We start from the raw sequence: 15,531 nt of genomic DNA, 5'->3' as shown, positions 1-15,531 counted from the left end.
AATATAAAAGAATCTAAATAATGTTTTCTACATATTGGTAAATAAATATACTCTATTCAAACATATCTCAATCTCAGTTTAATTTATAAAAACAGCAACAATGTGCTGTACAATGTACTACCTAAAACCCAAAATAAGACGTAAAGGATGTAAAACAGGGCATAAAAGCATCACAAGTTGTAGGCTAAAGAGAAAAGATAACGATCTGTTCCAAAGTTTAAGTGTGACTACAGCAAAACCTCGATCACCTCTAGATTTGAACACGTCGCACACATGCAAGCTGTGCCTTCAAAACTATCTTACATGTGCACTATTTCATATTTAGTTTGAAGAAGTTATACTTTATAACACATTTCATAGACATTTAATTAATTAAATTACATCATAACAATGTTTTAACCCTCAAAGTATATCTCAAAATGAAGCTCTTTGTCAACTGTTACCCCACTGTTGTAGAAAACAATCTTACAAGATGCTTAAAAAGCGGAAAAACATACCCACACACCACCTACAGACCCAGATGCCAAATGTCAAAACCCCTAAATAATGAAACATCATCCTTTCATTTAAAAAATTAACTAGCCTTCATCAGCTTCGATAGAACCTTCAATGTATGTTAGCTCATAATAAACTCAAACTTTAAGGCTGAAAGACAGAGCCTTTGATTTTCTGCTTGAAATCACATTCTGCTCCATTTGAAGAAAACAGCAACCAGCCTCTACATGATACTGATTGCAACAGTTTTTCACCAAATGCTAATGAAAGGGCTGCATTTCAAAGGTTTGACATTTTCTATGACAGTGAACACATGTAGCAAACAGACTTTGAAGCAGTTTTCACCTCTGTCTTGTGTCTTGCTGTGGGTTTGCGGGGTTCTCTTCTTGGTGTCCAGCATGGTGCTGCACGGATGTGGTTAGATTCAGTTTGAAACAGGAAACACACAGGTTCATACTGCTCTCATTAGTCCTTCATCTGACTTCAAGCAATATCCATTAGTGGAGATGGAGTGAAAGGCTTCTCTAAAGGTAACGGATTACTAACTAATACTCTTCATAATTCAACACTATATGATTGATAGACAACTGTGTGACGTGTTTGAATTGCTTAGGAGAAGAAAACTGCTTTTTAATATGTAACACGGGGGAAACTGGTTTTGATGCTATCAGATACTTGCATTTCTTCACATTAAATGAGCTGAAATGAAAAAACTTTCGATGGTTACATAACATGCATTCTGTGGTTCAGTTAGTTGCTGATGAAAAAGAAATGATTTTCAAACACTGAGACGTGACATTGTGCTTCATTGAACACTATCACGTTGAATCATCTTACATATTAAAAATTCTCTTATCTTGTGCACTAATCCTTTGTGCCATTTTGTCATAATGGTGAGAGCTGTATTTGAGGTTGTGAATAGATAATGAAATTTGTTCTCATATGCTGATTTTTATATATATATATATATATATATATATATATACATAGCCTATATAAAAAAAATCTGTAAACCTCTGAAAGTGTCAAATTAGGTTTAAGAGAATTATACCTTCTAAGGAAATCTTTTTATTCAAGGCATGATGGAAGTCCAGAGCCAGCAAGGAGTTCTCCTTGCCATTATTTCTCTGGCCTGTCTTGGTTGTATTTATGCTCTTTGTCTGTGCTACGGAAAGAAATCTAGTAAGTAGTCGGACATCACAATATTTTCAGCTAAAAAAAAAAAAGTTTGTTTTTCCTCAGCTCTTAATTGTGCACTATACATATATTTGTCTTTGTCATCTAATGTTACTGTATTTTATTTCGAACTATGCAACAAGAGGGCAATGACCTGTATGACCAAGATGACGTGTAAGAAAAATGTTTATATATATTATTACTTATATAGAGTATATATATAATTTATATAATTGTTATTTTTTGTTTTCAGCAATCATGACAATGTATATGCTGAGAGCAGAAAACATATAACAGGTAAACGATGTCCACTTTTAACACGTTCTGAAGAGGAAAACGCATCTCATTATAGACTTATATTTAATGTGCTTTATCTTTAGAATATTAATACAAAGCACTTACTCACCTACTTTTACAAAAAATATCTGTCAGAGGAAAGCTGAGATTCAAAATGCGCTCTTCATTACCAAAGAATGAGATTTTATTCATATCGTGTCTGTTTTTTTTTTAGTGCTAAGACCAAACCAAAGAGAGATGCCTTCGACCTCAAGGTGAGATCTTTTTAGCAGTAGTCAGTGCAGCTACTTGTTGTTTATTTAGTGTTATTTACTGTTATAGTCATGTCCAAGTTATAGTTTATCTAATATTTTGGGTGGGGGGAAATGTTTCTGAACATAACTGAAAGCATTCAGTCTGTAATGATTAACTGAACAATATTAACTGCCATATTTGCGGAATCTTCATAATAGAAAGATCAAAATGAAGAAAATGTTCCAGGCGTGATCAATTTTATTTTCCGCAGGCAATCACCGACGAACAAGCCTGTGAATAGTAAGAATTTTTCTTTTTAAATTTGGGATGTTTAAACTGTTATCTATGTGGTCCCAATTTAGGATTTATTTTTCTAAAATGTATCCAAAATTTTGAGTGATTTATTTGTTTATTCATTTATTTTTGTTATTTTAACTGTTTCCAAACAGGTGACCCCCAATGGAGTTATCAAAATGGTAAGATCCATTGCTATTGCGATCGTAAGATGTTACATTTGATGAAAGCCATTTTAAATACAAACGTATAACCTACAGTAATGCATGTTTTTGTTTCTGCAGTAGAAAATGGCATCTTGGAACCAACATATGTGTGAGTGTTGTTATATATATATATATATATATTTATTTATATGGTTTTGTGCGGAAAACAAGTCTACTAATCAAAGACTTTCTCGCTTTTTTTGTAAAAGTCTTTCTGTAAAGTGTAAGATTTCACAAAAGCTAAGCTTGTTCAAAATTATTTGTACATTCTGTATTTGATACGCATACATATTTTGTTTTCTTATAGGGACCCAATTCCAAATTCTCTTTATACAAACGAGGACGACACAGGTAAATGTGTGTTGGGAATTGTCATTGTCTAATATAACCATTTCACACAGTTCACTCTCTTCAGTTGTTCAAAGGAAATACGAGGTCAAGTGACACATTTTAAACTGAGCACCAAGAAACCAGTAAACATGCCAGAAAACTGCAGATGAAAAAAAAAAGAGACTTATCACAAAACTGAAAAAGTGTTCACAGATGTGTGATTCACTGCACAATGAACAAAATACTTGAAGCAGATATTTTAATGAAATGCTTCATTTACATTACCCAGATATGGACACAGGAACATACGAGAATGTTTTTCCAACACCAGATGTGCATCATGACTCAGGTTGGTGATTTCAGGGATTCTTGTATCTGTTATTAGTTTAGAAAATTACATTTTGTACCTCTTTATAACTTTCATCAATAAGGATAATAACGATGTTCAGTTAAAATGTCACCCAGGACTCAACAGTAAGATAACATTTTATCAGAACAGTAATCCAGTTATATATTATATATATCCAGTTATATATATATTTATGTAGCCTATTTATCTACCTACATACATACATTTCTTTCTTTTTAATATTTTTCTATTTATAATACATATACATTTAATCGAGATTAAGAACAATTTGAGATTTTAACTTTTTTTATGGTTTTTAGAAAAATATTTCTTTGCTTATTATTGTTTGACAATGTTTTTGCAGATAGCTGTAATTATGAAAACTGGGACAATAGATATGAGGATGGTAATATGTTCATTATAAACCAACAACACTGATAAAACATTTTACGATTATTTTATGAGACAACAATGATCTTTCTTTCCTCTTTATTCAGATGAGCCAGACTACGTGAATAACTTCACACATTGAACAGGAACCATTTTTTGTATCGAATGAAAGGCGATTCTAAGACATTTTTTTTTTTTTTTTTTCACATTTTGATATTGGTGGCATTTACTGTTATTAAATTAAAATGTTAAGTGTATCGCTTGACCTTTTGAAGGAGTCAATGTGCATAGTCAACTCTGCTGATCAGTAAACAATGATTTAACCGTCAATTAATGAATACTATAAACTATCGCAAGACGGCTTAAAATGTGTTGCGCAGCAAAGGTACTAAACAAGAGATACACATCAAGAGCTGCACAATGAATATTTTAAGCCACTTTCATAGAGGTGTGACAATTGAGTCGGATGAGTATCCTGTCCTTTTCTTTACAAATGAACCAGAGGCAGGTTTAAATGGGGTTCCTGTCTATATACAAATAAACATAAGATGTAATGTGACATCTACATCTGCTCTTTCCTCCCTTGCTCTAAAATGGTCATTGGTATCACTTCTAGAATTGTCACTTGTTCTGCTATACTAGTTCTGACATATGGTACAACACGGAATTGCCTGAAATTGTCATTAAGTACTTTTGACACCAAAAACAGGCCATCACTCACAAACATCTGAAGGATTTTGTACATTTTTATTAATGCAATTTGTCATTTTTACAACTATGATTTTTTTTCTCAAAATATAAAAGTCTTAGTATATGTTCTGAAGATTAAGAACAATGAAGCTGAAGGGTGATCATTTCATAACATCTCAGCTCTTTAGCTTGCATCAGGTGCGGCCGTCTTGCTGCACAGGCGACCCAACAGCCCCGCCATCTGTAACAGAGAGTTCACCCCTTCTGCCACTTTCATATGCGTGTAGCCAATTTCCTGGAGAATCAAAAGTATAGTTACAGTGTAGTTAAAATAAACATAGTACAATTCCTGTTTTATTAAAGTAATTTTTTCCCACATGCTACACTTATGTCACAACAGTAGCCAATTGATAGCTAATCTATTTTACATAGAGTAACCTCATGTGAGCGAACATGTTGAGACCAGATAACAATAACTTTATCTCTGTAACATCACTGATGTATGATAGTTTCACATCGACTGGTGAAAACATTGACTCTGTGTTAGATGTCATTGCAATATATACAAATACATTACTAAATGAAACATCTAAAGCTTAAAGCTAATGTAAATGCTGCTTAGGGAGACACTACAAGGGCGATACACACCTTAATATATTCCAGCTTCAAATATTCTGCCATCTGAAAGGTCTTACACACTCTAAAGATGTTTCCTATGATGTCCTCTGGTGAGTATCCGAGTGACCAAAGCTGCTCAATGATCTGTAGAAAGACGCACCATTTCTGTCTTTCCCAGCGTCTGTCATTTTTTGAACTGATCCTGAATATTTTCTAGGGCAAATGTTTAGTGGTACCTTGTAGGCGTCATCAATGTTGGCGTTGACACAGTGTTCCAGCATGCTTTTAACCAGCAGAGGATGTGGCTCATCACACACCTGCAGAAGCAACACTGTTGGTACTTTATCACCAATACATTTTTATACGTAAATTATTTGAATGCATTAGAAAAAGACAAAAATAAAATATATCCAAAAATACCTTGAACACATTTTCACTGTTGATGTAACCAAATCCAGAATTTGTTGACTGCAAGTTATTCAGAGCCTAGATAAAAATAATAATAAAGTATTAACATTGCAAGTAAATCATAATAAATGAATAAAAGGTTTATTATTATTATTATTATTAATAATAATAATAATGTTTACCTAAAATGTAAATATTTTATTAAAATTGATTCAGACCTTAAATTTTAAAAAGTAAAAATAAATAAAAGTTAAATGTGTTACAACAACAATAAATTAATATTGCAGGTAAAAAAATGATAAAATAAACATTTTAATACTAAGGTTATTATTAATATTGTACATTGTAAAATTAACAACAATAATAATAACAACAACCTAAAATGTTAGTTTTATTTTTTATTATTGTTAATAATACTCCCATGAAAATAGAAAAAGATAATTGACCTGACCTGTCTCATGTCCCCTTGAGCGGTGAAGATGATTGCCTCTAGGCCGTCATTGGTGACATGCAAGTTCTCCTTCTCTACCACCTCCGTCAGGCGCATCATAATCTGGTCGTCTCTGAGTTTGCTGTAACGCAGCACTGCGCAGCGGGACTGGATGGGCTCTGCAATCGAAAGAGAAGATAAACTTGTGTACGCTGCCATGTCCTTCAGTGTTCTAGTTCATTTGAAGCATATCAAAGATTTAAACGTCAATCTATGATCAGCTTTTTGTGTGTTATGTGCCACGTCACTCACCTATGATCTTATCTGATGCATTACATGCCAGAGCAAAGCGCGTGGTTTTGGAGTAGATCTCCATGGTTCTTCTGAGAGCCTGCTGGGCTCCATCTGTCATGCTGTTTTAATAATAATTAATAATTTGTTACATTTATATAGCGCCTTTCAAGGCACTCAAAGCGCTTTACATACAAGGGGGAATCTCCTCAACCACCACGATGCGACGGCAGCCATATTGCGCCAGAACGCCCACCACACACCAGCTTATTGGTGGAGAGGAGACAGAGTGATGAAGCCAATCAGTGTATGGGGATGATTAGGAGGCCATGATGGTCAGAGGCCAATGGGCAAATTTGGCCAGGATGCTGGGGTAACACCCCTACTCTTTTTCAAAAGACATTCTGGGATTTTTAATGACCACAGAGAGTCAGGACCTCGGTTTAACGTCTCATCCGAAGGACGGTGCTTTTTACAGTATAGTGTCCCCCTCACTACACTGGGGCGTTAGGACCCACACAGACTGCAGGGTGAGCACCCCCTGCTGGCCTCACTAACACCTCTTCCAGCAGCAACCTAGTTTTCTCAGGAGGTCACCCATCCAGGTACTGACCAGGCTCAACCCTGCTTAGCTTTAGTGGGCAACCGGTCTTGGGCTGCAGGGTGATATGGCTGCTGGCTAGTCTTAGAAATACAGTACAAAAACATAGCTGCATGAAGCATTTTTTAAATATTTAAATGCATACATTTTTAAATAAACATCTCTAAAATTATTATGCAAATTAAATCTAAATATTTTTCTTAAAAATCTTTATTTTTAAGAAAACAATTACTCTTACCTGTCAGCCTCATCCAAGATTATAATCTTGTGGCGACCTTTAGGGAGTGTGACCTTTTGCTGGGCAAACATTTTGATTTTGTTTCTCACAACATCAATTCCACTAAAATTAATAACAGACAATTAAACATTAATTAACAGACATTAAAATAAGAATATGATCATCCAAAAATATTGGATGTACAGAAAACACTCAGCTTAAGTTTCTTACCGGTCATTTGAGGCATTCAGCTCAAGCACAGCATCCTTCATCGCTGGACCAAGAAGAGCGCGAGCCAAACACAAAATACTGGTCGTTTTTCCAGTGCCAGGAGGACCCTAAACAAACATCATCTTCATTTTAGTGCATAGTGACATAACATTTGTAAATTCAGATAGCAACTGGTTGTGAAAGCATATTTTAACTTACAGCGATGATGATGTTGGGCACATTTCCTTCTCTTGCAAACACCTGCGACAATAACAGGGCAAAAGAGGAAACATGTCAGCACTTCCAGAATCTTAGCCTTACTGAGCACATCAGACAAATCAGTATGTACCATCACTGTATGTCCCACCGACCTCCAGTCTGCTGACAGTTTCCTCATTTCCGACTATTTCATTTAGCTTCAGAGGTCTGTATTTTTCAACCCTGTTAGTAATAATGACACAATTAATAATCAGAATTATTCATCAGAGCGAACATGCAGCTGCAGAGGAAAGCGAGCTTGGCAGTTCAGTTGCTGTAAACATAGCTAACGTGCTATCTTTAGCGACATTAAAGTGACTCGAATACAGCTCACAAACAGTACCATGGTAGTTCATAAGCAGTAGTTGAGGGTTTTGGTGCAGTATCATCCTTTTTAGGCGCTCCGCCGGCTTGACTTTGTTCACTGTCTGTTTCTTTCATTTCAACATCCATGTTGCCTGTGAGTGGCGCGCATTCCCGCCACGACAGGAACAAAACGGATCTGAAGTGACGCCACTTCCGGCAACGAGAGTCCGTAACTTTTTTAATTTTTTTAAATTCAAATAAATAAATAATACCGGTATGTAACAAACCGGAATGGAAAAATGAAAAAAAAATGAACTAATAAAATGATAGTTTATATTCCTTTAAAGAAAATACGTTAAAAGAACACTAACAATATTTTAGATTAAAAAAATTCTGTAGGCTATTTTACACCAAAATGTTATGATTATGTGCAAATAGCCTATTGCAAAATATACTATCTATCTATCTATCTATCTATGGGCCATTCCACCAAGTGGGTGCATTTCTGTCCCCAGGACATTATAGGTACAAACAAGCATAAAAATCAACTATAAAATACATTTTATTATTAAGCAAAGTGTCCTGCACATTAATCTAACCACAAATTTAAAATATAAAATTTCAACAATATTTAAAACCAACCTAAAACACTGAAAATATAGTATTTGTGCATGTCTAACGCTACAGTTTAACATGAAATATAATTTAGAAAATCCTTCAGAAATCATTTTCATTTTGCATTTTTGTGTACCTTCATATCTCATCTGTGCTTTAAATAACAACAACAAATGTATAATATTTTGGATAAAATACACATTTTAGTCATGTCCCCAGGTTTTCACTCAGTCCTGTTACCCTAACACATTTCTAAAAAAGTGGGAAAATTCCACAAGACACATTTTCAACATAATATTGCTACATCTGGATCTTCTGAAGGCAATGAAATGATCGAAAGCATGTGGTCTTAGTTTCTTTTCTGTATATTTGATGATATTGTAACGGTGGCTGGGAGCGTCATTATAAATATACTGTCCTGTTACCTAAATTATTTCTTAGATGTTACTTGTTTATTTTAAAAATACAAATCTTTGAATCACTATAATTTGCTGAGTATCCTCATAATATTAGCATGTACTCCATGTGACTAGATTATATGTATTTGCTAATTTTATCCTAAAATCTCAATCCTGTTACTTTCATTCCTGTTACTCATATACTCATATATCACATATGAGTAAAAGTAACAGGAGTAAGTACTGTCATCAGATTTATTCATGTAAATATTAGGCTACATGCATATTAATCTAGATACATTTGAAAATGCATCTTTTTCTCAACGTTTTGGCCTTCAATCCACACTGAGAAAATGCTTTTGCCCAGATAAAAACTTATGCATTGTTGTTTTATATTACATTCCTGCAAGTATGACAGTAGATGTACTTGAAATTTCTGTTCTGTGGCAATTATGTATTAGACTCATATATGGAATGGCGTTTGAGTGTGAGCTGCGCTATAAGAAAACAATATCCACAGAAAAAGATATTATTTGTTAAGTTTATTATTTTTAATATAAATTTTAATTTAATGTTTAATATTGATCATTTTTTGTTATTTATATCTTTTCTTATAATCCATCCTCTACCCCTAAACATAACCCTAACAAAAACCTCTGCAGACCAATAGATTTAAATAGAAACATGATTTGGCCTTTTTTTAGCAGTGAGGTCAATGTTCAACACTTTTTCAAACCACTATTTTTTTAATTAGGTTTGGTCCATAATTTATCCTATTGTTTAATAAATTGCATCATAGAAAATGTATAAGCTTGAGGTTTGAGTCGCCTTTAAAATGAAAAAAATGGGTTTGTGTACTTTAGAAAAATAAATAACATGAAGGGGTGGGCGATATGGCAAAAATACCATATCACGATTTTTTTTTTTTTGAAAATATCACGATTTCATGATTTTATCTGGATTCTTTGTCACAGCCAAACTAATTTCCCTATTATAAAGATAAATCCTTTGAAGGTAACAAAATATAAAAAAAAGAATGGTGGATATTTAGGGCAAAGAGGAAAATCTTTGTCATTATTTTATCTTTGTTATTAAAATATAAGAACAAAGATACACATTACAAATACACATAATATACAAATAAAACAAACAGTTGTTTAATTTTCAGGCACAGTAGGTGTATATAGCAGGAGCATTGAATGAACAAATATAAAAATGAAACACTATATAGACTGATTCCTATTAAAGTAACTATTTTTTCAGTCAAGCATAGTGTTTTTTTCTCTCTCTCTCTTTGTGTTTTGTTGTTTTAACTTTAAAGAATAAAAATTCTGTCATCTGTCTGTCGATTCTGTCATAGTATTTTACATTTATCCCATCATTTACTCACTCAAAAATAGTTTTAAACCTGAATGAGATTCTTTCTTCTGCTGAACATAAATGCTATTTTGAAGAAGGTGGAAAACCAATCAGTTGCTGGTCCACAGTGACTTCCATAGGATTTTTTTTTCCTGTTATCAAAGTCAATGTAGACCAGCAACTGTTTGGTTACCCTCATTCTTCAAAATATCTTCTTCTGTGTTCAGCACATGAAAGAAATTAATACAGGTTTGAGACAACATGTGAGTGAGTAAATAATGACAGAATTAAGGAAATTAAGGAATGTGCTGGCATATTTTTCAAACATGCTTTTTAAAAGACATTAGAGTTTTGGTAACAGGACTGAGAAAAATGCATCCATCTTCCACTTAAGAAGTGTGCAAAAAATTAAATAAAGGTACCTGAGATGGACCAATACAGATTTTGAATAGTTAAATTTGTGTATTGGTAGATTCAGTCTTTAAAAAAAGATTTGAAAGCAAATGGTACCCATTCAATGGAACCTACCTACCTACCTACCTATCCAACCTACCTACCTACCTACCTACCTACCTACCTACCTACCTACCTATCCAACCTACCTACCTACCTATCCAACCTACCTACCTACCTATCCAACCTACCTACCTACCTACCTACCTATCCAACCTACCTACCTACCTACCTACCTATCCAACCTACCTACCTACCTACCTACCTACCAACCTACCTACCTACCTATCCAACCTACCTACCTACCTACCTATCCAACCTACCTACCTACCTATCCAACCTACCTACCTACCTACCTACCTATCCAACCTACCTACCTACCTACCTACCTACCAACCTACCTATCCAACCTACCTACCTACCTATCCAACCTACCTACCTATCCAACCTACCTACCTACCTACCTACCTACCTACCAACCTACCTATCCAACCTACCTACCTACCTATCCAACCTCCCTACCTACCTACCTACCTACCTATCCAACCTACCTACCTACCTACCTACCTACCTACCTACCTATCCAACCTACCTACCTACCTACCTATCCAACCTCCCTACCTACCTACCTACCTACCTATCCAACCTACCTACCTACCTACCTACCTACCTACCTACCTATCCAACCTACCTACCTACCTACCTACCTACCTACCTATCCAACCTACCTACCTACCTATCCAACCTACCTACCTACCTACCTATCCAACCTACCTACCTACCTACCTATCCAACCTACCTACCTACCTACCTATCCAACCTACCTACCTACCTACCTACCTACCTACCTACCAACCTACCTATCCAACCTACCTACCTACCTATCCAACCAACCTACCTACCTACCTACCTACCTACCAACCTACCTACCTACCTACCAACCTACCTATCCAACCTACCTACCTACCTATCCAACCTACCTACCTACCTACCTATCCAACCTACCTACCTACCTACCTATCCAACCTACCTACCTACCTACCTACCTATCCAACCTACCTACCTACCTACCTACCTACCTACCTACCTACCAACCTACCTATCCAACCTACCTACCTACCTATCCAACCTACCTACCTACCTACCTACCTACCTATCCAACCTACCTACCTACCTACCTATCCAACCTACCTACCTACCTACCTACCTATCCAACCTGCCTACCTACCTACCTACCTACCTACCTATCCAACCTACCTACCTACCTTTCCAACCTACCTATCCAACCTACCTACCTACCTATCCAACCTACCTACCTACCTACCTACCTACCTATCCAACCTACCTACCTACCTATCCAACCTACCTACCTACCTACCTACCTACCTATCCAACCTACCTACCTACCTACCTACCTACCTATCCAACCTACCTACCTACCTATCCAACCTACCTACCTACCTACCTACCTACCTACCTATCCAACCTACCTACCTACCTACCTACCTATCCAACCTACCTACCTACCTACCTTCCTACCTACCTACCTACCTATCCAACCTATCCAACCTACCTACCTACCTACCTACCTACCTACCTATCTATCTATCTATCTATCTATGAACGAATGAATGAAAATACTGACCTGCTTTTAGGTTTGTTGAAACTAACTTTCAGAGCATCTGTTGGCCAATCTAAAGTTTCTCACACTGAAAATGAATCATCTGCATTCAAATCTAGGACAATCCCTAAAGAGAGTGAAAACATGAAGATGATAATGGCTTTATAGCTGCTCTGAATACATAATGTCCGACCCCAAAACAAGTATTCTACTGTAGATACCGATCGCAACAAGATCTGTGCCTGTATGCACAAATAAAAGCTGCAGAGCTGTGGAGATCAGAACTTCCCAAACCAAATCACACAGCCTGACTGTGCCTGACATGCTGTGCAAATGACCTTTTTATTCATAAAACAATAAAATGATAAAACATTATAAAACAAAAATAAAAAAATTATATTAATATTAATGTAAGAATAATTTAACAAAATTGCCTATAATTCTCAATGAAATAGGTCAAGAACGCCATGTTTTATTGAATAATTTTCTGTAGACTTTTTTGAAAGCTGCTTGAATTCTCAACCTTCAGAGCATCTGTCGGTAAACCTCAGTAAGTTTGTTTTAGCTCTGTGCCAGGTTTACTCAACATGATGCTTATCTGCTATTCTGTTCTTTGTGGGTGTGGAGGGATCAGACAAGTACAAGACAAGAGTACAGTTTTCAGATCAAGGCTCAATGTAGTCAGAATACAAGCATCATTTTATCTCTCTAAGTGATATTTTAAGATCATCAAATGAATTCAACATGCAGGGAATCTCTGTAAGCACATTACGCATAATTCAGAAATTAGTTTGCTTATTTTCTCTTTCTTGATTCTTTTGAATGCAACATTAGTCTATAGTGACATATAATCAACAAAACTAGTCACATTAACATCCATGTGGAAATATGATTGATAATGTATGTGACAAAATTAATGACATTTTATGGAGTAACAACCTGCACAATCATTTTCATTTTGGCAGATTTGAACTTAACCTTTTAAAATCACTCTACCACATTAGATATTTGTTTTTGTTTTGTTTTTCAGCCATGATTATGATATAGTGTTAGATCTCATTATTAAACATTTTATTTATAGAAGCTCAGATATAGTGATAATTTATGCACAGCTATACACAGTTAAATGTCACGATCTTATCAATTAAATGCTTCGTTTTAATTGTTGAAGATATATCTATAAATTTTCAAAACTTTAAAAAATTCCAAATATTCAGTAACATGCACATTTCTCTACTACTGTTCTAAATTATGATTCAGTTATAGAGAGAAAGTCACTGCATATGGCCGGTTTTGCAGAATTTTTTTTTTTTTTTACCTGTGTGTGAAAGAACTTTGTGTAAAATCTGCAGCTGACCTTCACAGAGTCTGTTGGGAAATCTGAAGTTTCTCACACAGGTCATTCGTATGGAGAAACTCCGTGTATATAGGTCAGTGCAAGAGATCTCTTTTCACTCAACAAGCTGAAAACATGAAGGAGGTCATTGCTCTTCTCCTGGCAGCTCTGTGCTTCGAGGGACTCAGTGCAGAGTGTCCCGACCCAGCCACACTGAACAATGACTATGGAAGCAGGCTCTGCGCCCAGATGTTTGAGCACAGCAGCTACTACTATGATGAAAGCTGTACTGGCAATTTCCTGTATGTTTATCCCGATGAAGACACCCCCATCATGTCATGGTCTTGGAATAATCGGATTTCTTCTCTTGTGGTGGGCCGAGGCTGATCCCTGACAGTGTGGTCTAAATCCAAGAAGGAAGGATATAAGAAGAAGTTCTCTGCTGGCATTGTGTACAACCTTAAGGAAGTGCAGAAAGGCCTGTTTGGAGACTGGAACGATTCCATCTCAGGATACTACTGCACATGCTAGACATGAAGCATGAAGGCTGAAGACAGAGGCTGAAAGGACATTATGATTCAGTGTCAAAGACACAAGAGAACAGCTGTAACCCTGGTAAATCTGTTTTCAGATGTAAAATTCTGCTCTATGTAATTCTGCTTGATTCCTGCACGTGAATTAAACACTACATGTTGCTGCAGGGAATCTCTGCATGAATGTGATGCAGAAACATTCAAGACCTGTTGCATGAGTCTTTTTTATTGAATTAAATGTAATGAAACAATCGCACAAGGGTTTTGAAAGCATTTACAAGATGCAGTCAAGTTTTGAAACCTATAACCTTTTAGTAAAATGAGTTAACAAAACAAAACATTTCCAACAGTTCAAAAAGAAATAATCCATGCATCTAATCGTTCATGAAAGACAGATATTTGCAACTGCTACATACAACTTTCAACTTTCAGAGTGTCTGTCTTAGAACTTTCATGGATTATTCTCTCTCTTTCTTTATGGTCGCTTCACCTTTGTATGGAAAGTTCACATTAAACAAACAATAACAGTTTTCCTAAAACTGATGCACATTAAAAATTATAAACAAGAAAAAATATATACATAATTAAGTGTACATTAGAATATATGCTATTGTGAGTGTCACCACAACAGAATTTTTTACTTTTCAGTCAGTATTTTTATAATTTTTCTTCTTCAGTAAAAGCATCTAAAAGCAAAATATACATGCTTTAAAAATGTAAATAGTGTAAGCTAATATTAGGACTTATGTTTAGAAATTATGTTTCCCTACTTCATGTCCTTAAGTCATTTTTCTTTTTCTTGTTTTAACCATAAATAAAAAAAAATTGTGAGGTTTATGTGTAAAACAACCTTAGGAGAAAAAAATCCAGTGGAGTAAGAAATTAAAATTATAAATATAAATATGTTAAATAAAAAATATATTTGTTCTCTGAAAATGACAGATTTGCTGTTTTTCTTCCCAAGTAAATTGATGTTTTAAGGATATTTAGATTTTTGAAATGCACCTTACTCAGAAATAACGTGTGCAAACATTTTACTACAACCAGCAGAGGCGACTTCTTAAATGCTTATCCAAAAATACTAAGTCCTGTCGCTTTACAATATTTACACTGAGCCAAAGAGGATCAGGAAATGACTACGCAAAAGTGTCACCTCTTTTCTTTGCTTTGCTTTACCCGCCCTCACTCTCTAAGTGATCCACCAGTGCCATGATTAAATATTTAAATACCAAAGACGATTGTTGTAGTAAATTTTCAGTACCTAATTCAGAGCTGGATTTAGCTACATTTTTCACATCTGCACTAACATGGAGATCAATAAATCATGTCTGAGAAAAGCTGCTAATGAGCCAGTTGACATTAAAGCCCTGGAGAAGAGCTTTGAGCCACCTGCAGTGAGCTGAACAGGCAATCCTT

General features: G+C 35.3%; 3 protein-coding genes across 4 annotated transcripts; 2 read left to right on the top strand and 1 right to left on the bottom strand.

Annotated features, from left to right (window-relative positions):
• The first annotated feature begins 796 nt into the window (after positions 1 to 796).
• LOC306862342 (uncharacterized protein) lies at positions 797 to 4,597 on the top strand. Its single transcript, XM_079405100.1, has 12 exons — positions 797 to 1,025; positions 1,573 to 1,677; positions 1,815 to 1,845; positions 1,925 to 1,968; positions 2,183 to 2,222; positions 2,474 to 2,502; positions 2,652 to 2,678; positions 2,781 to 2,811; positions 3,010 to 3,053; positions 3,322 to 3,381; positions 3,746 to 3,787; positions 3,879 to 4,597. The coding sequence occupies exons 2-12, from the start codon at positions 1,575 to 1,577 to the stop codon at positions 3,911 to 3,913; spliced, it is 486 nt and encodes a 161-aa protein (XP_079261226.1). The 5' UTR covers positions 797 to 1,025; positions 1,573 to 1,574; the 3' UTR covers positions 3,914 to 4,597.
• LOC306862341 (replication factor C subunit 2-like) lies at positions 4,496 to 8,003 on the bottom strand. 2 transcript variants are annotated; one of them, XM_079405099.1, is made up of 11 exons: positions 7,838 to 8,003; positions 7,586 to 7,677; positions 7,456 to 7,497; positions 7,258 to 7,364; positions 7,048 to 7,149; positions 6,230 to 6,330; positions 5,939 to 6,096; positions 5,500 to 5,565; positions 5,316 to 5,396; positions 5,110 to 5,223; positions 4,496 to 4,756 (listed from the first exon to the last, which is right to left on the bottom strand). In XM_079405099.1, the coding sequence occupies exons 2-11, from the start codon at positions 7,631 to 7,633 to the stop codon at positions 4,646 to 4,648; spliced, it is 930 nt and encodes a 309-aa protein (XP_079261225.1). In that variant the 5' UTR covers positions 7,634 to 7,677; positions 7,838 to 8,003; the 3' UTR covers positions 4,496 to 4,645. The 2 variants fall into 2 exon arrangements, with proteins under 2 accessions (XP_079261225.1, XP_079261224.1); XM_079405098.1 differs by having other exon boundaries at positions 7,608 to 7,677; positions 7,838 to 7,997.
• Positions 8,004 to 13,717: 5,714 nt separating this feature from the next.
• On the top strand, positions 13,718 to 14,113 carry LOC306862279 (syncollin-like; the record flags this gene model as incomplete). Its single annotated transcript, XM_079405024.1, has 2 exons — positions 13,718 to 13,868; positions 13,980 to 14,113. 2 exons carry the CDS (start codon positions 13,718 to 13,720, stop codon positions 14,111 to 14,113), a joined length of 285 nt encoding a protein of 94 aa, XP_079261150.1.
• Positions 14,114 to 15,531: the final 1,418 nt, after the last annotated feature.

Source organism: Barbus barbus, assembly GCF_936440315.1.
Source record: "Barbus barbus genome assembly, chromosome: 43".
In the NCBI taxonomy this organism is placed as follows: Eukaryota; Metazoa; Chordata; class Actinopteri; order Cypriniformes; family Cyprinidae; genus Barbus; species Barbus barbus.
Note: the sequence above shows the minus strand (reverse complement) of the source record. Positions and strands in the feature narration are given on the sequence as shown.